The 22,535-nt window shown below is 47.0% G+C and overlaps 1 protein-coding gene across 1 annotated transcript; it reads right to left on the bottom strand.

The window, feature by feature from the left end:
• Nucleotides 1-140: 140 nt before the first annotated feature.
• On the bottom strand, nt 141-22,436 carry dync1h1 (dynein, cytoplasmic 1, heavy chain 1). The gene is made up of 78 exons (XM_053845203.1): nt 22,073-22,436; nt 21,399-21,486; nt 21,144-21,317; nt 20,806-21,061; nt 20,561-20,747; nt 20,219-20,490; nt 19,921-20,148; nt 19,136-19,789; nt 18,657-19,079; nt 18,412-18,591; nt 18,182-18,334; nt 17,955-18,101; nt 17,694-17,834; nt 17,444-17,620; nt 17,271-17,381; nt 17,068-17,187; nt 16,750-16,989; nt 16,515-16,670; nt 16,310-16,423; nt 16,122-16,232; nt 15,835-16,044; nt 15,609-15,755; nt 15,372-15,538; nt 15,113-15,286; nt 14,685-15,039; nt 14,410-14,604; nt 14,055-14,337; nt 13,872-13,972; nt 13,640-13,799; nt 13,332-13,572; nt 13,077-13,260; nt 12,757-12,969; nt 12,401-12,639; nt 12,168-12,324; nt 11,869-12,093; nt 11,555-11,785; nt 11,344-11,484; nt 11,034-11,267; nt 10,750-10,956; nt 10,562-10,683; nt 10,213-10,378; nt 9,963-10,126; nt 9,730-9,859; nt 9,517-9,650; nt 9,328-9,442; nt 9,094-9,255; nt 8,793-9,007; nt 8,515-8,719; nt 8,254-8,427; nt 8,065-8,184; nt 7,862-7,982; nt 7,435-7,630; nt 7,051-7,168; nt 6,755-6,970; nt 6,469-6,681; nt 6,273-6,400; nt 6,029-6,182; nt 5,793-5,939; nt 5,560-5,710; nt 5,231-5,484; nt 5,021-5,155; nt 4,837-4,931; nt 4,590-4,764; nt 4,446-4,521; nt 4,225-4,385; nt 4,049-4,160; nt 3,923-3,983; nt 3,717-3,840; nt 3,518-3,631; nt 3,269-3,439; nt 2,990-3,207; nt 2,817-2,920; nt 1,982-2,190; nt 1,674-1,827; nt 1,459-1,601; nt 1,229-1,397; nt 710-834; nt 141-636 (listed from the first exon to the last, which is right to left on the bottom strand). The coding sequence occupies exons 1-78, from the start codon at nt 22,320-22,322 to the stop codon at nt 508-510; spliced, it is 13,926 nt and encodes a 4,641-aa protein (XP_053701178.1). The 5' UTR covers nt 22,323-22,436; the 3' UTR covers nt 141-507.
• Between the last annotated feature and the right edge of the window lie 99 nt (nt 22,437-22,535).

Here is a 22,535-nt window from a genome sequence, read left to right as displayed (position 1 = left end):
ACTGACAGGTCCAATCTTAACATCCAAACATGCTATATATGAAATTAATAGCTCAAAAATAAGTAGCTCAATAAGGAGTCTTCTATGCTCCGCTTTCCTCCCACAGTCCATTGAGGTTGGCTCCACGCTCTTAAATTGTCCTAAAGAGTAAAGATGTCGACATGTCCATGGTCCCCCCGCCTTTTGCCCCACAAGGGAATCAGAAGAAAGGTTGTAAAAGCCTCCATTGTTTTAGGACATAATGCACCTAAAACTCATGTGTTGGGGTTGGAGAATGGTTTATTTAATTGCTGCATGATCTAAAACGTTCCTTTTTCCTTCATTTAAAAACAACTTTCATTTCTTTTTACCACATTCCAAATTCTAATCCGACACCATCTGACAACTTTCTCTGGACCTTCTGACACACTTTCCAAGTGACTAAACATGAGCAGGAGTGAAAGCTATAAACCATGAGTAGCAAGCTATGACAGGGTAAAAATTGTGGCCAATTCTTCCAGCGGCCATCTACTCGGTGCAGAGGACAGCAACTCCACGCTCGTAGAAGCTGTGTGGGTCTTCCTTGGTGGCGATGTCAAAGTCCACGGTGAAGATGAGGTCTGACCGGGTGAAGTTCAGGTACACGGGGAGAGTCACCTGCAGAGAGTGAAGAGTGGTGAGCACAAGTTCTTTTCATCGAGGGGGTGAAAAACAGGGTTCATTTCCTCACCAAGTTTCTCTTCTCAGCGTTGCTCTGCTTGATCCAGCGCAGCTGAGTGAGCGGCAGCTCCGTGGAGATGGTTGCAGACAGAGAGAGCTTGTTGTTGGCGCAGGTCGCTCCCTGCAGTTTCAGTCCTGAGGGATTCACAAAACAGGTTTGTTTTGGATGGAAATGAGTCTGAACCTAACATGTTCTTGCAAAGCTTTTGCTCCCAAGAGTTTTAATATTTAGCTTGGCCTCAAAACAATAGAAAAAGAAATGCCAGAGGCATCCACAATTATTTTCATATTCAATAAAACCATGTCTATAGTGATTTTGTTGTTGTAGAAGGAAGGACTGTTCAATTATGACTCATCATTTAAAAAAAAATTGAACTTTAAACTAGCAAAAACCAGGTGGAAAAAAAAAGTTGAACTCTTTAGGAAGGGAGACACAGGACCTTCATTGACTGTCCACTACAAGGGGAGGAGCCCCAGACGACTGCTGACTAAGCAGCACCCCTCATCTTGAAAAGGGCTTTATTCAGACCTTTGATTCCGAAGCTGCAGGCGTCCAGAGCGGCAGACTGGGCGTTGGTGACGTTGACCTCCAAACACAGCTCTTCCAGAGACCAGCTGTTCGCTTGTGCCACATACTGGCGGGTTGCAGTGATGTACGCTTCAGGGACGAACAGGCTTCCCAGGCAAACATGGATGTTCTGAAGAGGAAAAAAAAAATGGTGAACTCAGCATTTCCACTGAGGACGCTCCGAGTCGTGCCTTCAGTTCTTTGGCCCCTCCGCTGGCGGCAGCTTGGGAGATCTGCTGCAGCTGCTTGATCCTCTCGCTGAAGTCTGCCACCCACTGGATCACAGTCATGGAGACTGGGACTGTGTAGCGACACCAGCTGCGAGGCAGGATGCCTGTGCAGAACAAGGAAGTTAGTCAGTGACCCAAACACTCATTCATTTTTTTTATCTGTAGGAAAAGATCACCTTTGACAAGGTCGCTGATGAGAGTGCGCAGGTAGTTGGTCTGCTTCTTCTTGCCTTCACAAACCTGCACCACATCACTCAGATCCTGACGGACCTCCTGCAGCATCTTGCCGCCCATCTTCACCTCACGTTCGAAGAAGCGGAACAGTGGGTCCTGGAGTGCAGGTGAAGCCAAATTTAAAGACCAAAACTGATGCTGTTCTCCTCCACAAAATGACATCACAGCCTTCCAGTCCAGAAGGTCTCACTCAAAACTCGACAATTACAAAACAGCTTCTTCAAGCAAGGTCCACCACCCCCGCAGTTACCTTGATGTTCTCCACGGTGCGTTTGAGAGGATTGACCGTTTGGGGCATGAGCTGCAGCCAGTTGCAGGCGGTGGTGTGGAGGGTTCTCATCCAAGCCGGCTGGGCGTCCGACGTGGACGAGGTGCGCTCCTTCTTCTCCGTCTCGTACGCCAGGTCATCCTCATCCTCCAACATCTGCATTTTCAGCATCTTACCCATCATGTCGGTGCCTGTACAGCCAAGCGGACGGAGGGAGTGAGCGGGGGAGGGGAGTGGGAGAGAGGCGGGGTCGTGTCGGGGAAGAGAAGTTAATCGTGGGAGGGAAACGAATAACTTCCCCTCAGAATCAAGTCACAAAACAGGGACTTAAAAAGGTAGACAAAATACAAGGCTTCAAGCAAAACACGAAATGTAACATTCCAACCAGGACACATCATTTAAATCGTGTAAATAAAACAAAGTAAATCAGGGAGGGGATCAAATTATGGACGGGTCGGGTGGGAGAGGATGGTTCAGCACCAAGAACAAGGGACAAGCAAAGGGACTGGAGGAGATCGACGGGAATAGCGGTTTTGCGAAGCGACATGTTGGTGGCGAAATACAGCTGCTGGAGGGTGAGGAGACACGCCTCCTTTGAGCAGAGTACCTCAACTCCTGACAGTAAAACTACGGCACTAGAGTTACGACGCGCGTGGTACTCTGCGCATAGCAGGGAGTTAGAGACTCCATGAACGACCTGTCAAAGTGAGTTAGGATGCTAGAAGTATAGAGAGATGATCAATAATACACAGTGACATGACGGGTATCGGTGTGGCCATGGGGCAGATGTTATTCGACACCATCACAGATTCCATACCCTGAGTGGTGAGCAGGACCTTCTCGGCGTTGCTGGGCAGGCCGAGCCAAGAGGGAGTCTGAGTGTCGGGAAGCATCTCCACCCAGTGCATGAACTCCTCGCGCCTGTAACACAGCAGTGTGACTGTAGCGACCACTTCAGGTGCAGAGCCTGCATCAGAGAGAGGAACCTACCTGATCCCATCAGGCATCTTGATGTCTTTGTGTCCATCAACTTTGAGAGCAAGTTTGAACTCGCTATCGAAGCTGCCTTTCGTGAAGATCCGGTCCAAGAAGGTGTTCAGGAGGCGCTGGTCGAACTCGTTGTCGATTCGACCGCCGTAGATGGACTGGGCCATCAAGGTTTTCAGAGCAGCCCATGGGATCTTGTCAGGCGCGATGTTCTGGCGACCCTGTGGGTGCACGAGCTCGTGATGTCAGGTGAAAGGGTTTTGAGCGCACATCTTTACCGACCTTTGCGGTGTCATCCAGCCAGGTGTCCACCGTGTCGCAGGCAGAACGCAGGTCAGACTCGCCGAACTCGTACTTCTTGGACCAGCCCAGAGGAGCGTAACGCAGGCGCTCCTGGATGACAGCGTGGAACCAGGCCAGGAGGAAGTACAGCCGGGCGCGCTCATTAGGAGCCTAGGGATACATGGGAAGCCAGGTTACATTGACAAAAACATAACTTCACACAGAGAAGTGGCTGGTGATGAGCGTCACCTTGCACATGCGAGCCACCGGGATGCTGCTGAAAGTCCTGAGCATGTTGGCCTTGACACCAGGAGGAGGTTCGAACACGAAGATGCGACCAGCTCGGAGTAGATTCACAGGGACCTGAACATAACACCGAGCCACATTGGTTATAAAACTGACACAGACATTGAACATCTTCCTTCTAACTGAGAGCAGTAGCGCTTACCTTGGGATTGATCTCCATCGTCAGGAACAGCCTGAAGCTAGCGTGAGGCTGCATGGAATGGAGCTTCTTCTCTAGCTGCATCAGCCAGCCAGGAGCCAAGTGAACGTTCTCCAACATCACCCACCTAATCACCAGAGAGGTTATAACACACTGAATATAAAGCTCAGTCAAATACCTAACAGACATAACGCCTTGTAGTTACTGACCTTCCAGACTTGACAGCAGTGTTGATGTCTCTATCTGCTTTGTTGAAGCCCTCAGCCGAACCTGCACACGGTCAAACATTAATGGCAGGAATAACTTGAGCTAAAACGCTAATATGGATCCTTTACCAATGGAAATGGAGGTGATCTGTTTGTTTTGCTCTGCAGCCAGATCCCGGACCAGGCCGCTGGCATCATAACCCGGAACAGAGCACATCAACACCGGCGTGCTCGGCTTCACCTGCACACAACTCCACTTTAGAAATCCCACAGAAAATTGCAAAATTGGAGAGAACCCTCAGTACCTCGCTGTCCACGATGTTGGCCAGGTCGATGGGCTGCTCGATGATGTTCATGAACGTGTCTCCCAACACCTTTGCGACGAAGATGTGAGACATGGCCAGCAGGCGGTCCGGGCGGAAAGACTGGATGAGTAACAGTTGGTGGACGGCCTGACCAATAGGAGCTGAGGAGGGCAACATTACTCCAATGTTCTTATTTCACTCACACCAGTATGTGTACTCACTGGACTGCTTCTCCTCCGACCACAGATAAGGCACCGCCAGCTCTGGGGTGTTGCTCTCAAGCCACATGAAGATTTGCTGAAGCAACAAAAAGAAAAACGTTGGTACGACGTTTGAAGATGCGTTTAAAATACCTTCACTCTCACCTCGTCTGCCTCAACCTTTGACACCAAGTCCTTAAACGCGGGCAGACGGCTCAGGCGCACCATGGCCTCGCACTGATCCGTCGTGAGACCTTTGACCTTGGGTGGCGACATGCCAGTCAGGACGATCTCCTTGCCACGCAGGAAGTGTTGGAACTCTGCGTCGTACGAGGGCTCGCTGAAGAGTGTGAGTTTTATGGTTAAAATCCAATGTTTTTAAAATCTTCAAATCATGTGACGCAGTGCATACTTGGTCATTCCTTTCAGGCTGATCTTAGCCAGCAGCATGGCAAAAGTAATGTGGTCTTGGTGCAGCATCCCCCGTGCCACTCTGTTGAAAGCCACCTGATGGGGAGAAGGAAAACATTTTAAAAAATATAAAATGAATTGTCTTTCAATTGAAAGGATAACAAGATGTATTCGGTGATCTGCACCTGGAAGAGGTCCTTGGTAATCAGAGAGAGCCTCTGTGTGTGATCACTGATGCTCTTGAGGTTTGCGTTTTCATAGAGCACAGTGTGGTAGGTGTCCAGGAAGAAGTGAAGTGAGTATTGGTACAGAAAGTGCATCTGTAAAGAAACAGTGAGGTTTAGTAAAACAGTTATTCAACTCACAATTGAAACTAAATCAGGAGACAGTTGAACCTGGTTGAGGGCCTCCATGGTGAAATAGATGCTGCTGCAGGCGGAGGACAGCGACAGGTACTGCTGTGACACCGCCTCCACTTCAGCCATGATGATATCCGTCTCCTCCACCTTCCGGGTCACCTCTGCAGCTTCCTTCTTCAGGTTCTCCAGCGTGGTGATGATGGTGTCATCGTCCAGGATGCGACCCTTCACCTCATTAAGAGCCTGCAACAGAGACTTCTCCAGTTGGCGCAGGCGAAGCTGGAACTCTCCTGTGGAACACATTGAAAATGATGAATTACTTTTGGGTCACCTTCGAAATGAATCACCGTCCGGGTGAATCTTACCCTGCAGTTTGAGAAGGTCCGAACGTTTCTCATCCACATCTGGCCTCTCGGCTTTCAAGACCTCATTCAGACACTGGCTCTGCAAGCTGCTGCGAGTCACGGTGAAGTTGACAAAAGTGACACGAGAGCACAAGTCTGGAGGGAACTCAACCTGCAACCACAAGCCAAGATTGTTACACACCACCAAAACCACAAGTCACTCAAGATGAAGATCTTAAAAAAAGGTTCTTTACAGTTGGATCACGTGTTGAGAGGAAGATGACAAAAGACGGCGACAGATCGATATCCTGGTCTCCCAAGGTGATGAGAACACGGCCTCCAGTCCTGCGGACCTCTCTGTTCAGCACCGGATTCAGGATGGGGTCATAACTCTCGACATCCTTTACCACAAAAATAGTGAGGTTTATTCATTTATTTATTGAAGAATTCAGGAGAGCCATCAGTTGCATTGAACTAAAGCAGGTCATACCTGGACCAGCAACGGGTTTCCAAAACGTAGCGCGCTCTCCAGGTTCTTCCTGAAGGCATCGTCCAGGAAGCTTGTTCTGGTGATCTTCCGGTCCTTGTATTCGTTCATGATGAACTCTGTGGCTTGACCTGATGGGTCGATGATGAGGGGATACCTAGCAAACGAAGATTCATTACAAGTTAAATTTTAAAAAGGCAGTTTGGTTTCCAAGCAAAAAGGCATTACATTTTCACAAGACACTAACCTGTTGAACCTCTTGAGCATGATGGCGTTCTCAGTGCAGAGGTCATCAGCTGGCAGTGAGTTGGCTTGCCAGCGGAGTCTCTCGTCTGCATTGGACAGGTACTCGGTTCTGGCGATGTCAGTACGGAACTGAGGGGGGAGTCAACGTCAATAAAGACCCATATGATATGATGATCATCATGTGCATGATAGGACACCTGAATGTTGGCTTGCTGGAGGTGATGAGACCAGGTGGTGAACAAGTTCTGCCTCATCTGCTGTTCGAAGTAGCCAGCATAAGAGATGAAAGCTGCAGAGAGCAAACAGTCTCCAGCAATCGTGGACATCTGGTTCTTGAAGGTCTCGCTGGTCTTCTCCCAACGCTCCCTCTCAGCTGAGAGACTCTTAAGGAGGGCCGTGCTCCGGTTCACCTGGATAAGAAAACAACACCTTCAGGTAGAGTTCTACATTTAAGAAAGAGAGCAGCTGGCTGAGAAAAATCACCTTTGCCTCCACTGCAGCCAAGTCGGCCTTGATGGCCTGGGCTTCAGAAATGAGGACAGCGTACTCCTCCTTGTAGCGAGCAATGCTGGCCTCCAGATCTCTGATCATCTGTTCGACCTCTTCTGCCTTGGTCTTGTTATCGGTGGCATCATCTTCCAGCTTCTGCAGTTCATTGCGCAGAGGCTCCACACGCTTCAGCATGTCAGCGTAGTTAAGCTAGGAGCACAAGTTGAAATAGCAACGATTAACCAAATTTTTCAACCCACTCTTAATTCAGAACAGCTTCATCTCTTTACCTGAGCGATCGCCCATTTCACCATGGGCCCACAGGCCACTGAGGCACGATTGACTTGGTCATAGTTGTAGCCTGGGTTTGAGAGGTAATTCTTCTTCATCTTTTCACGAATAGTGTCACTGGATGAAGTTCAAAGGATTAGTTTTTTGATATGGAAATCTCATGTGGATTATTACATGAAAAGAAATGAGATACTAGCTACTTTAATCGACATCAAAACAACTTTTACAATCACAACAACATAATATTTGTCAGGTTTGGGCATTAGAGAAAAAGTTGGCTATGGAACTGAAACTTTATTTTATATTTTCATTTATCTAGACAGGTCACAGTATTTCAGATGAAGTGGCTGATGCAAAGACCACAAGTAAAATAGACCAGTTACCTGATTTCATCGGCTGAGAAATTAACAATAGTTGGGATGAAGTTCTCCCTCATGATGATGGATCGAATCTGCTTCCAGTCAGTCGTGGACTCTCCCAAAAGCAAGCAGATGGACTCCAGGGCCAGTTTCACAGCCGCAGGTGGATTAGCCATGGAACGCACCTCAACCAGGTGCTGCTTCTTAATGGACTTCACAGCTAGTAAATGAAAGGAACAAAGGTGCGAGTCAAGTATGGTAATGGTACAAACAATAGACATAATTAAGTTAGCTTTGGAAAGGCATTCTGGCTAACAATTGATTTAGCCCTATAAACGTTTAAAAACACTCGCAAATATACTGAATTAATTTACAGTTAAAACTAATTCTCTATTAAAATTATATAGTCCAATAGAGCAACAATGGACATACAAGAGGCAACAAAACCTACCATTCTGAGCTTCAATAACGGCTGGTTCCACCTGGTCCAAGTCCTGTTTGACACTCAGCTGCTTGTCCTTGATCACCTCCTGCTGCTTGTAAACAGCTTCCTGGATCTCCTGACTCATGACCTAGATAGATACAAACAAATAACACAGCTTAACTACAGACCATTATTATTATATTGAACATAGATTTGGGTTTAAACCAAACCTTTTTCTTTTCAGCTTCCTGCTGGTCCTTCACCATCTTCTTCAGCTTGTCGTTTGCAGCAGCATTCTTTGTCTCCAACTCCTGACTCTTGATCCTGAGGTCACGACGAAGCTCCTCCACCTAGAATTGACAAGGTTATGACTGGCGAATTGGGGTGCGCAAGTCTGAGGTTTCATGGAAACGGCTTACCTGATCAACAGTCTCCTTTATCTTGCGTAGACCAACGTTAAGATGCATCTGCTGCTCCTCCAACTCGCTGCGTTTCTCATTGAACAGGTTGGCGTATTGATTGATGAAGTCCAGGTAATGGCGAGGAGTGATTGCCATGGTGTGGCCACCACGCTTCGCTAGACGGTTGTTTGCCTAAATTCAATCGAGACCACCAGTTATTGAATATGAAGGCAAGTCAGATTTTTCTGCAGACCACCAGCAGTTGTTATAGAACCCTACCTGGTGAAGCGTCTGGTGCACAAACACGCAGCCATTGACGATGGCCTCACGATGAGATGGAGGCTGGGGAAGCTTGTCATAGACGATGGGCATGTAGTCTGGCACTTTGTAGTTGGGCTTCTCCAAATCCATCTTGCTGGTGAACTCCTTACCAACTTGGTAAAGAGCTTCGGTAGACCAGTCTCCAAACCAGTTCAGCACACATCTGGGTTCCACAGAGAAGTTGTTTTTGCCGTTCATCATAATAATAATAATAATAATAACAGTTAAGCACCAACCTGTTGAAAAGGGCTGGAGAAGTCGCAGCTCTATCCTTCAGACCCTCGGATGACGGGTTCATGGTGAAAACAACGTGGAGGTTTCTGATGACCTGGCTGGTGAACCACTTGTACAGCTCCTCATGTGTGTCCAACATCAGACCTTCCTTCTGGGCTCCTTCTTTGCACTGAGTCATCAAGGTGGCATACTCATCTCCCTCAAACAAGCCTGGCACCTACAGAAGTCACACAGTAGAGTCTCAAAAAAGTGTCTCCATATTCCTGAATACAATCGGAGGAGACATTCATATCGAGAACAAACCTCTCCGTTGGCCAGCAGGGTGTTCATTCTCTCCAGGAATCCAGAATCAAGCACATTGGATTCGTCCATGATGAAGGCAATCTTCTCATTTTTGCAACCTGAGCGCCGCAACACTGTGCGGAGGTCTTCATCAAAGTCTTCTCCAGTGTACTTCCTGTGAACCTGAGCACACAAGAACATTTCATCAGAAAGGAAGTTGGCCTTCATTACTACTCTTAGCTTCACTCTACCAACCTTGATCTGGTAGACACTGAGGCCGTTCATCCAGGCCACAAAACGTGACAAGGTGGTTTTACCAGCGCCGCTCACACCGATCAACAACAGATGCCCTTGTGGCTGACGGAAGATTCTAGAAGATGACCATGAGATTAAATTCTGGTCTATGATACCAGTGTTTTTTTAATTCGATCTGGAACCACTTACCGATCGATCCTGAGGACATGATCCAGGACCTCATTGAAGAGCACCAGTGGAACATCAAGTTCCTCCTCGTAGAAGACCTTCAGACGAGCCTTCACATAGTCCCGAAGCTCCTCCTGTTCCACTGGAATGTAATCCTGTATGTGACAAAACCATGGATCAACTCGGACGTGATCCTGAAATATGGGCTGAAAACTTCAGAAATGATGATTGTACCTTTGACAGCCAGTTGCTGTACAGAATGGGCCGGTTAAGAGCCTTGTCCTTATCAATATTGGGGAAGTGTTTGAGAGCTACAGTGTCAATGTTCTCATCAGTCCACTTTCTTTCGTCATCACCAACCAGCCTGAAAAAAAGAGGTCAGAAAAATCAGCATTCCTCCATAAATCCTGACAAGCTTATATATAGCTTATCCACAGGGTTCTGTCAAATGACTAAATCTTGTTCACCTGTCCTGGAATAGGCGGAGGGCTTCATGGGCCCAGATGCGGATGAGTCCTTCCACAGGGAGGGTCTCGAGTGGCCTCAGAGCCTCAAAGATGCCTCGCACCCAGCGAGTCATCTCTCTGGGAGAGTAGATGTAGTGCGGCTGAGTGTCCTGAGTGAAACGTTCCTGGAAATGGATGAGAGAGGAGATGATGATTAAAACATTCAAGCTGTTTCTCATTTGTCCAAATGCTTGGAAGGCCTTTTAATCACCTGAGACATGGTATAAAACTCAACCATGGCAGCAGTAAGAGGTTCAGCATAAGTACGCAGGGAGGGGATGAGACGAAGCATGGCACGATTGAACGTTCCGTAAATCTGGGTGAGAGAGGCTGGACCTGGATAGTCCACGTACACAACAGGCACATGACGCAGGAACCTGAAAAAAAAAAAGCATAGAATTTAATGAATTGTGTTTCTTTTAACACAACATTGTTGGTTCTTTGTTTAACTAATACCATCTTGACAAACTGAAAGATCACTGACTAACATTTCAGTTTTAATGCCAAATAATTTAGGCTTAAAAACACAGATTTCTGGTTCAAATGAAATGTATAAATACCTGTGAGTCAGCGGCTTTCTGCCAGGATCAGTGGGAGGATTACAGGCACCCACAAACTGGATCCTTTCCAGTTTCACCCAAGTTTGGTCAGAGGTTCGGTAGAATCCTCCATGTTCCACCATCTTGAAAACAAAGCGTCGTGAACACAGGATCTAAACATGTCTACTTGTGTGTTGAAACAGAAATACCTGTCTGAGGAAGGAGATGACTCTCTGTGTGCCATACTTGTCCATGTCTGGCAGATTGATCTCGTCACAGAAAAGTACCAACCACTTGCCCAGCTGGACAGGAGCCAGAACGACTCCGTTGGGGGTGCGGCGGTATTCGCAGTAATGGTCAAACGTCTTGAGCAGAAGTTCAGGAGTGGTGGCACTGGAGAAGTTCAGGCCGACAACCTGGTGAAAAAAATGAAATTGATTTTTAAAACCTAATGGCATGTGCAGTACGTAAAAATAATAAATGACTACCGTACCTCCATATCAGGCAAAGCCCTGAGGGCGCTGAACAGGGTCATAGTTTTTCCAGAGCCAGGAGGACCACAAAGCACCAGAGGTTTGTGCTCCGCCAGCCAAGTGTACAGCAAAGCCTCATGGCGGACTGTGTCCAGAGTCGGAACCACCACATCTGGAGACGCAACCTTGTGGGTTTCCACCTCGATCTGGGGTACCTTTCCTTGCCAAGACTGCCACTCGCCCGAGATCAACACCTAAACAAAAAGAAAAATGTCACTCTGAAATGTGACCTCTACTCCACATTAAGCATTTAAGGATTTCATTTCATACCTCATAGTCAATGATGGGGACGTTTGGAGCAGAGGGAAGGGGAACAGTTGTGATTCGACGGATGTATTCCCCGAGCTCACCCCTGATCTTCAGCCGTCCGTCTCCAGAAAAGGACCAGAGCACAGCGTAGATCAGGTACCTCTGTTCGACAGGAGAGACATAAACATGATTGACAACTAATTCAAATTGAAGTCCAGTCCAGTCCAGTTACCTGCATGTACTTCTCGAGCTGATCGATGGGCATCGGGAAGTCTGGGTGATTGTTGTTGTAGAGGGCCACGTTACGACAAGCTTGGTGCAACATTGAGAAGAGTGAACCCAAGCATCGAAGGCGAGTGAAGTCCATGATGTGCTCCATCTTGGAGGCATGCTCCAAGGCCTTGATGACCAGGCCGGTGGAGGTGAAGTACGGTTGCAGGATGGCTGCAGCATCACGTTGTATCTGGAGGAACAAATCATATGAAATATAGAACCCATCACAAACATGACAAAGCGCTTCAGAAATCATTGAGAGTTGTGCTTCACCTGCAACATTGGGGAGGCAGTCTCCTCTTCATCCTCTGTCCCCTTCCTCTTGCGCTGAGCCTCATCCTCCCCTTCATCCAATGGGATGCTGCGAATACGAGCCAGGAAGTTGTTGAAAATCATGTCTGTGCTCAGAACGTCCTCACTGAACCAGACCATGCCACAACGAGACACGGTGGCCAGTGTGGCGTATTTCAGATCCTGTACTTCAAACATGATGCGCACCTGTCAAAAGAAAAGAAAAGTGTTCAGCAGTGGGCGAGAATATAACAGTGCCAAGCACAATATGGCACTCCTACATTAGGTGGCAAACTCAGACGTTCTCCATTTGGCAGGGTGAGCAGTTTATTGTCATCAAGGACGGAGTTGAGATTTTCAACCCATTCAGGGTCGACATCACCATCGAAGATGATCCACTGGCGCTTTTGAAGTTCACCCCTGACGTTGTCGATGATCCTGACATGGAAAATACATATTTTTTTAATTGTCATTCAAAGCTCAAAATAGCCAACCACGTAAAACTGAATCATACTTTCTGAGAATGTGTGTGAACAGGCCATCAGTCCATTCACGGGTGTTTGGATCCAAGGTTCCGTACAAGTGATCCTTGCTGATAGCCTTGGGATCAATGATGTGTGCCACACCCTCAACACCCTCCAGCCTTTCCAAGGCTTTGAGGAGGACCCTCCATGCCATGGTCTTCCCACTACCTGATGGTCCAACCATCATGAGACCATGATTGATCTGAGTGATCTGGTACAGCTGAAGGACCTGTATGAGGACAATGAGATCACAAACATGTCACATAAAAATGATCTGGTAGAATACAGCGCCATTTAATGTCACAAGATTATTATAAACAGCGGGACCAATTATCTGAGGTTTTACCTTCTCTACCCACATGCTGCCCACGTCATCACCATCTCCGTAGGTCAGGTACATTTCTTTGCAGACCTTCTTCAGCTCCTCTCTCAGAGCAGACATCTCACCGCGGTGGTACTGCACTCCAGGGAAGACATCAGACAGCAAGCTGAACAGCAGGGGGATGTCCTCTGCCACCAGTTTAGGAACCATCGTCTCACAAACACTCTGGATGAGAATCTGTGTAAAGGGGACAGTGACTTTTTTATTAACACTGATTGATATCTGGGACATCAAAACAAAGAATGGAGAGAAGTAGAAGTAAAATATATAATTGAAATGTTGACCTCTTGTTCTGGAAGGTTTTCAGCAATGTCATTCTCGTCGACAACTTCTCCGCGCTCCAGCTTTTCTCTTTTGATCTTCTGGATGCGTTCACGTTTGACGTTGCCAGCACTGATCAGCACACTCTTGAGAGCTCGAAGTCCAAAATCGTAGTGGCTCTGGGAGGACAGCTGCTCATCACACAGTCTGAAATAAAGGCCAAAATGAATATCAGAAATTAGAAACGTAAACCAGCATCAACACTCGCGAGCACATACTTGAAGAAGGGGACGATCTTCTTGGCGAGGATCTCAGCTGTGCGGAAACCTTGAGAGTAGAGCATGACCTGAGCAATGAGTTGCCGGTCAGGCTTGGTCATGGCCAAGCTGCGGAAGAGTTTCTTCAAGTTGTCTGGCAGGTTGGAGCGCCCAGCGTAGCCTGGATTCATGGTGATGAAGATGGCCATTTCTGGGCTCACCTTCACCTGCTTGTTCAGGAGTTCAGTGGTGACGGGCACGCCTAAAAGAGCAAGAGGTTGAATAAACAGAAGAACGACAGTCGAGTGATGAAATGGAATCTTCCTTACTTCGATCTCTGTTGGGGTTGCTGTGCTCTCTCAATGCCACCTGGATGTACTGGACCTGCTGAGAGACAGCTGAGAGCATCCTCTCCTCCAGACGGTTGAACTCGTCAAAGCAGCCCCAAGCTCCGACTTGGCAGAGACCCACGAAGATACGACCCATGGCCTGAAATGATGGAGGGGAAAATGGTGAATATACTCTAAATCAAATGTAAATATTTTTAATAAAGTACTGTACCTGGAAGTCAAATGTCTCGTCGCAGTTGAAGACCAGCACAAACCTTCCCAGCTGATGGCCGAGGGCTTTCACAGACTCTGTCTTTCCAGTACCAGCAGGACCTAATTCAAAAGATATTTTATAGAACTCAGAAAACCTGAAAATTGTGAATGGACTTCACTGAGATCAGCACTAGGAATGTACCAAATGGTGATCCTCCAAGTCTGGCTTCCAGGGCTTGAGTCATGGTGAGGTAGCAGCGGTCAGTAAGTGGGGTTTGGACAAGCTTGTCCTGAACACCCAAATACTCAAAGCCATAGTTGAACTTGGCATTTGCCATCTGGATTGACAGCTGCTGCAGGACGTCCGTCTGCTTGGGGTCGAAGTAGAAGCGCATCTGACTGAGCCACTCGAAGGACTTCGGGTTGTCGATTTTATTCCTGATCAGAGTCCTGGTGACGTCACGTTGGTGCACCAGCTCTGTGATCTAAAAAAAAGAAAAAAAAAAAAAAAAAAGTTTAGACTTGAACCAGACACACACAATAGATTTTGATCATACCAGATGCTCCAGCTTCCTTCTGCGAAGCGGAGGCTGCTCCATCAGTACAGTGTCGGCCAGTATGTTGAGGGTCCCCTCAACGTTTGACAGCACTCCCTGCATTGGCGTCATGTCACCACCACCAGAAATGGTTGTCAAGGCTGCCTCAACGTTCTCTGACCAGGCTATTTGGGTGGAAAGGACAACCAGCTGGGCCTGAAATTGGAAAGAAAACCAAATTCTATGAGGAGTTCTTTGTTCTTTTGTATTTTGTTCACAATAGTAAAATACTTCACCTGATAACGATCAATCCAGTTGATGTACTGGCTGAGGTCAAGTGCCGTGCCTTTGTTGAAGCCAGTCACTTCAGTGACAGACTCTGCTAACAGCTTGGCCAATGTCACCCTCATTTCCTTCTCCACCAGTGTGAGCCACTCGTTGATCTTTGGATGATCTGTGATGGACACAGGCGTCTTGTACAGAATCTCTTCACCTTCACGGGAGGAGATTCCCAACACCACAGTGTTGTCCTCATTGAGCAAGATACTGGCCACTCCTGCAAACATCTTCTTGAAGTGTTTCTGCAGTTTGGCAACGTTTTTGCTGTTGCCAATGATCTCCAGAAGATCCTCATCTCCAACAAAGTAGAACCTGGATTCCATTCAAAAATGATTGGTAAGTTACATCATAACAAAAAAGCATCTGAAGGAAGAAAAATCTTAACCTGGGGAATGAAGATCTTTCTCTCTCCAGGTATTCTCCCAAGGCTTTCTGGATTTTTCCAAGAAGATCAGCAAGCCTCTCGAGGGACCTTTGCACTCCTTGAATGTTCAGCACATCCATCACGAGGGGGGACTTTGTGACTTTCTTCATCAATGCCAAGAATTCGGTGCTGATACTGTGGAATGATGCACATAAGACAAACACATTCGACTATTAATATAGCTGTGGATTGCAACACTTAAAGTGAGCCACACAATTACCTCTGGAATCTCTGCGTTTCCACTGGCAGCAGATGCTTAATGTCAGCACTGCCGGTAAAGATGCCCTCCAGATACACCCAGCGACGCTGGACATCAATCCACACATCGAACAGAGCCATGATGCGGTTCAGCTTGTCCTCCCAACTCAAGGCATCTTCTTCAAAAACCTATAAAGAAAATTGCCTGGCTTTAGGAGCAGTTGAGGCAAAATATGCAATTGTACTCTAACTGAAGTACCTTGTAGTAGGGTGACAGCTTCATGGCTGAAACGCTGTTGATGTGTTCTTTCACTTTGTTGAAGAGATCATCCCAGCCTCGGATCAGACGACACTTGTTCTGATAGTTCACCAGGTCGAGCTCGTACGAGTTCCACACTTCACGGATCTTCAGGTGAGAATACAGAATTGTTAATATCTGAAATGCATAATCCTGGAAAATCAATGCACGAGTTGTTCGAATGTACCTGTTTCAAGAACTCCTCCAAAGCCATCTCTCCCTGAGCGACCAAGAGAACATCCTTCACCACCATCTCATTCTTCTGCAGGTCAACATCCCAAATCTGGCCCAGGGTCAGCTCGGACAGGACCCAGTTGACATGCAAGCGCTTCATCAGCTGTTTCCAGTGGCGATCCTTCAGAGCCTCCGACTTCAACTCAATGACCAACATGTTCACCTGAGAGTAAAACAAAAACACATTTACAAATGGCCGCTCTTAAAAATCAATATACAAGTAAGTAGAATAAGCTTCACCTTCAGGTAACCCTTCAACAGCCTCTGAACGTACTCGTAGGATGCGTACTGTCTCAGTCTTGCTTGGAAGTTCTTCAGCTGGTTAAGAAGGCCATCCAGACTCTGTCGCAGCTGCACACAAACAGGAGACATTAAATTAAAAATGTTACTCAGACATTCCGTTCAACAGTTGCTCTGGACACTCTTACCTTGCGAGGCTGCACAGACACCCACGGCTGCTCTTTCATTTGGTTTATCTGCTCCCACACCTTCGACAGCTCAGACCACACCTCCTTCAGATCATGCAGCTCCTCCAGTGCAACCTTCACGTGTCGCAAAATGAGAAAGATTGGACAACAATTTGAATGTAGGTTTGAAGAAAGTAGATTTTTCAAAACACAAACTGATAATGACCTGCACTCTTTCTTCACTTCCACTCAACAGGCCAGTGTCCGTCAGCTCGAGGGCTTCTTTGGCTCGAGCACACTTCTCCCTCTCAACCTTCAGACGCTCAAAATTGCCCTCGTAGATGGTCAGAGACTGAAGAGCCTCCTCTGGACGAAGGTTACCCTAATATAGATTAAAGTTCAGTTTCTTTAAAAAGCCTTAAAATGATTCATGAATAATTTTAATGAGACTTTTCACTCACGGCGACTGGTTTGGTTTTCTCCCAGTCACTCAACAGGTCAGTGGTGCGGTTTTCAACAGCCTTGTCCTCCTGGACTATCTTCATCTGCAGGTTAGCGACTTGCTGCTGGATGGCGGTGTCTTTTCGTTTCATGATGTCACTGAAGGCTCCCCATTCGCCTTCGATGTTGTCAATGTACAGCCAAGACGGCGGAAACTGGAATCTTTGCTTTTCAAGCAAACGCTGACCATTTCTGAACAGCTAAATTATACACACAGAAATGAGTCACAATTTGAACTTTTTGATGGAGCTAAATCAAAAGTTTAAAATGCTACGTACATCAACGTTTTTCTCAAACTGCTTGATCTTGCGCTTCAAGGTTTGGACATATGTAATGAAGTTGACAGCATCTGATGTGCTCGCTGTATCCACAGAATGTTGCTCCAGTTCTTGGCGAGACTAAAAAGAGAATGTATTAATTTATGAAGAAGATTTTTTTTAAACAAAAGTCTGTAAAAAATAACTTCATCGTTGCGGCTTACCTTGGAAATCTGAGCGTGGAAGTCCTGCATGTTCTGACCCAGCATCTGGCCAAACTTGCTCAGAACTTCTTTGTGCCATGAGTCATATTTCAGGTTCACCTTTGACTGAACCTGAAGACAAAAATAACGTTTTTTAAAAAGGTGTTGCATCAAAACAAAATCATCTTTCTTACCTTGCCATAATCAATGACGACTGGACCAAACTCCTTTCTTGTCTCAGCATTGTCAAAGGTTCCACGAGCCTTTCGGATCTGGACCAGCAGCGCCTGCCACTTGGTCAGGTCTTCGCCCAGACGGTTGTAAATGTTCTCAGCCTGCATGTCCCACAAGCACTGATACTGCAGCCACACCTGAGACAAGAAACAGACGATTAAAACACACATTTTAATACTTGGTAAGGCAACTGCCAGAACAAAAACCTACCTTGACATACTGCTCCACCTCAGCAACAATGTCTTCCACTGCGTTGTAGGACTCTTCCAAAGCAGCAGGTCCATCTGGCATCCTGGTCAGAGCATTCCGATAGAACTTCTCCTCCTCGGATAACTCATAGTGAACACCAACCTGGTAAAAGAGAACATTATTGCTTCCACAACATCATCGACACTAATGGACAGATGTTTCAAAAGCAATACTACACAGAATCTCAATACAATCTAAGATAAAAGAGCAGGGTGTGCTCACCTGGTAGCGCTGACTTTGGATCCTTGGGAGAGAAAGGATGACCATTTTCCAAGCAAACATCTCTTGGTAGAGTTTATAGCGGCAGTCTTCGATCGGAGGATTCAGGTAGATCACTTGGTTGGTAATCCTGAGCTCATGGATAACGTTCTGAAGAGAAGTATCATAATTTTGTTAAAGAGCTTTTCATTTTCTTTTGGAATAATTCCTTCTATTCTCTGACAGCTGACCTTGATTTTGGGCTCGCCTCCAGGTTTGTGGCTCACTTGCGCCGGGGCTTCTGTATCCATGTCCACATCAGCCTTGTCCTCGATTTGGCCCCGAAGCACCTGGGTCCATGCTTTGAGGCCAGCCTGAAGACGCACTCCAAGAATGCGTTCAATCTATATGAAGACAAAAAGTGTTAATTCATCTAATATTTTCACCCAAATTAGATGCTTTCTCAGGTATGTCGACTCACCTCAATGTCAAGCTTGTTCACCCAGATGGGAAGGTTGGAATAAGAATGCAGATTGAGGTCATCCACGGCTTTTTGGACACGATTGAGGATATCCGAGAAAGTTTTGTGGTCAAACATGCATGTATCCAGAGAGCGGACTTCCAGGTCTATCTTTTCCTCAATGAGCAGGAGATCATCAACCTGGAAGAAACGACAGCGCTTGAATCACATCCTGTCCAAATGTAATGACAGCATTCTGTGCACACCTTCTCCTGGAAGTTGAAGACCGTCTCAGCCAGCCTCTGAACATAAGGGTCAAGCTTGTAAGATTCCCACACCAGAGTGATGCCTTCAGAGATGAGCGCCTGGACCTCTTTCTTGAGCCCGGCGACCAGCAGGGAGATGGAGGAGCGCTCCTCCACCTTCTCACAAGTGCGCTCATAGGTGCGCACGCTCTCGATCAGGGAAATGGCAAACGGGTAGAGCTGGTTGGCTTGGTGGGCTTTGTTCACGATGGCCAGGGGAACACGGAAGCTCAACCACTTCAGATTGCGGACCTCTTTAGACAATGTGATGATCTCGGGAAGGAAGTTGACCTTCAGCTTAAGAATGTTTCCTGTGCGGCCACGAGCACGAGTGCTTTCGATTGTGAAGATGCGACCAGACACACCAAGGTTGCGCTGCTGAACCTGCAAGGCACATTTTCGTCAGGCTTCAGTTGTAAATATGAAAATAAGTGACGTACCTTACGGGCCCAATCGTCGAAGATTTCTTGAGTATTGAGTTTGGCTCTGAAGCTGTCACCATCTTGCTTTAGCTTCAACCCCTCGACATGATTCTCCCAGCCTTTACCCAGAACATCCTCAACTCTCTTCATGTATGCTGTCAGCTGACGGTCGATCTGCTTGGCCCAGATGATGGACCCCGACACGGGAGGCAAATCTCGGACGTGGCTCATCTTGCAAGACTGACTCTGCGGATACTGCACTTTGAACTTGTCGTGCAGCGACTCGATGTCGTCCTTCACCCGCTGAATGAGCTGCGTCTGGTACTCCCGAATGGCTCCGCGAATGTGGGGGCGCACAAACAGAGCGTTGAAGCGGGAGAAGATGCGGAACATCTCGTTGGCGTTCTTTGCGGTGCCGAGCTGATCACGCAGACGAGCGGTGATCCGGGTCTCCACACGATCGATCCGCTCATCATACCTTTTCATCGCAGCCTCCCAGGCTTCCATTCCTTCTTTTGAAACATCCAAGCCATCAACCTCTTTGACATTCTCGTATGCCAGGTTGACCTCCTCAATAGCGTTGGCATCAGCGGCATCAAAAAGAACACCTGCCACTTTCATATCTTGGGGCTCGACTGGCTCACCAGGGGCATGCTGGGGCACAGCAGAAATCTAAAATATATTTAAGGAAAATGCATTTTGAACCTCACGATATAATGTGCATCACAACTGTCAGATAACAACAAAGAATGTACAAACTAGAGTATCAAAAGAGGGTGGAGACAATAAAAGTGTATTCTCACCTGAGGCCTCAAAACCCGAACAATGACAGCCCTCAGCTGCTCGTGCTGCCGTCTGAATCGCCTCATGTGATCAAGACGTGACTGGAGTTTTCTGTGAGCCGGATTCAAACGCCAAACCATCTTCAGGTTTTCCTCCCTCTTCCGCTTCACAATGTCTCTCAGAAGAACCTGGAGTTTTTCATATTCGTCTTCCCAGGTCTGGAACACCTCAAAGCAAGCCACCATCACCTGCAACACGAGAGGTTATCCATAAACATTTCAATCAATGAACACAAAAGTGTGTTGTGGAAAAGCAAACCTTTTCAAATTCCTCATACGCCACATGCATTAGCTTCCTGGTGCCCAAGACTTTGAGAAGCTGGGAGCTCAGATCCCTGGAAATTGCCTCCACTAGGCGCAAGGCTCTCTGAATGGGGTACTTGGTGTTTCTTATCTTCTTCAGGTGGGTGAAAATGGCCATCAGTGCTTGGCGGATCTTATCCAGCTCAGAAGCAGACAGCAGATCATTTAATGGAAAGTCCTTCATCAGTGGATTGTAGTCGTTGACAGTTTCGACAGCCTGTTTCAGACCTGTTCAGGAGGGGAAGAACAATGTCAAATAATTTGAGTAGAGATAAACCTCGGAGTCACAGTTACTTACCAGTGTCCGTGTCAAAGCTGACAGTAGCGTGGAAACGCTTGCCATGTTTCAGGATGTCAAGTGTGAGCAGAACCTCCGGGCTCTCTCTCTTTTCCTGGATCCTGTTGAGGGCTCTTTCCAGATTCAACCAGAAACTTATCTCCTGCAAGGCCGTTCCTGACGCTGGGTCACGATCCAGCTTAGTCACCTGAAAAAAAGAACAAATTAAGTATTGATTTAAGAGATTATGAATATTTCTCACATACTTTTTGGATCTCCCGGATCCAGCGGTTCACTCCAGACTGCAGCTGGTTGAGGAAAGTCGGATCTTCCACTTTATCCCCAAAGTCTGTCACTTTTGGCTTCTCTCCACGTTCATTGCACTGCTTGGCAATGTTGGAGATATTTGGGTGAATGAGAAGGCTGATCTCTGGGATCTCGATGTTCTGTTGCAAGTGGAGAAGTCCCATCTCCAGCTCAGCAATCTTTTTCTCAACAGAGGGCGCCATTTTGTCTCCATCTCTGCAAACAAGCAAACGTGTTAAAGCCAATACTTCCATGCTCAACATTTACAGATGAATCAAACTGAATGACTGAGACCCACCTGTCTGCTTTGCCAGACTCCCGGATGTACGACTTGAAAAACGGAGCCACAGCATTGCTGATGAAAGAGTGGAGCGTTTCATATGGGGAGTCTTCACTCAAAGTGAGAACCCGAACTTGAGTCGATATAGGCTTGTCTGCATCGATAATCCCAATCCTCTTGATCAAAGCCAGGCTAGATAAGAGAGGAAATAATGAATACAGTCATTGAAGAAGATCATCAGAAGGAAAATGATACTTGAAAATGAGACCTCACCTGTTGGACTTGAGCCCATAGTGTATATCAATGCTGATGTTGTAAGTGATGCACTCCTTCTCTTCCTCTCCTTCATCCCCAACATCCTCTGTGAATAAAAAAAATTGCAAATATTATTTTACAATACAATATAATGGCATTGTGCCGCTGGCTTTCAAAGGGTTCATTTCATAAGAAATAGCGAGTTCCCCACCCACTGCTCCCCAAAAGGTTTACAGGATAAAATCATTCATGGCCATACACTGTGATCCAGCTTAACTACAGTAGCAGCTTTGTGTAGTTTCAAGATGTCTGCAACCGCTTCTAAGAAGCACTTCGCCCGAAGAAAAATGAACAAAGCACTTACTGATACTGTCCCATTCACATGATAAACCGCGGAATGGAGACAAAGCAGGTGATTATTCACGCGCTTCATAATTTTAAAGTGTTTTAAATGTCAATATTAGCAGGAGTGGAGCGTCATGGATGTGTCGCCTCCCTCACAATGGGCCATGTCATGCTAACTGTCCACACCTATTGTTGCGTGTCCATCATGGCCCCACCTGACTCAGCTTCTATCCTTTATATGATACGATAAAAAAATTACTCTCCATAAACAATGGAAACACTGTGAGCATTCACTTTATTGGGTTGAACTCGAAGCCCTCTTTGTGTGAAAGCTAAACGCTATGTACCTTTAAGGGCGCTCCTTTCCACCAGAATGGTGTGAACCTGGGGGTCAGAGAGAAATTTCTTCATCTGCTCCACGGTGCTCTTCTCTTCCAGGGCGGACTCCAAAGAGGCCGGGGCCTCGCCGCCATCTTCCAAAAGCAGCGGTACCAGCTTCCGAATGTGTTTCTGCAGCACGGAGGTGTCGGCGACCGTGTGAGCGGCCGAGACCTCCATGGTACCGGAGCCGTCCTCCGTTCCTCCGCCGTCGGACATCCTCCAAAGCGGCCAGCAGCGAGCAGGTGTGGCCGAAAAGCGAACTAGGTCGAACCGAGACTGACTGACTGCAGTGACTTCCGAGTGGGTCAGACGCTGACTGCGACTGTCAAAATGCCGCAAACCCGCCCAGTCATTTTTTGGCGCACGGGATACTGGTACTTGTAGTTTTAAGTGGCATATTCCGTTAGTCAAACTACAACACCCATAATG

The sequence above is a fragment of the Synchiropus splendidus genome, chromosome 16 (genome assembly GCF_027744825.2).
Source record: "Synchiropus splendidus isolate RoL2022-P1 chromosome 16, RoL_Sspl_1.0, whole genome shotgun sequence".
In the NCBI taxonomy this organism is placed as follows: domain Eukaryota; kingdom Metazoa; phylum Chordata; class Actinopteri; order Syngnathiformes; family Callionymidae; genus Synchiropus; species Synchiropus splendidus.
Note: the sequence above shows the minus strand (reverse complement) of the source record. Positions and strands in the feature narration are given on the sequence as shown.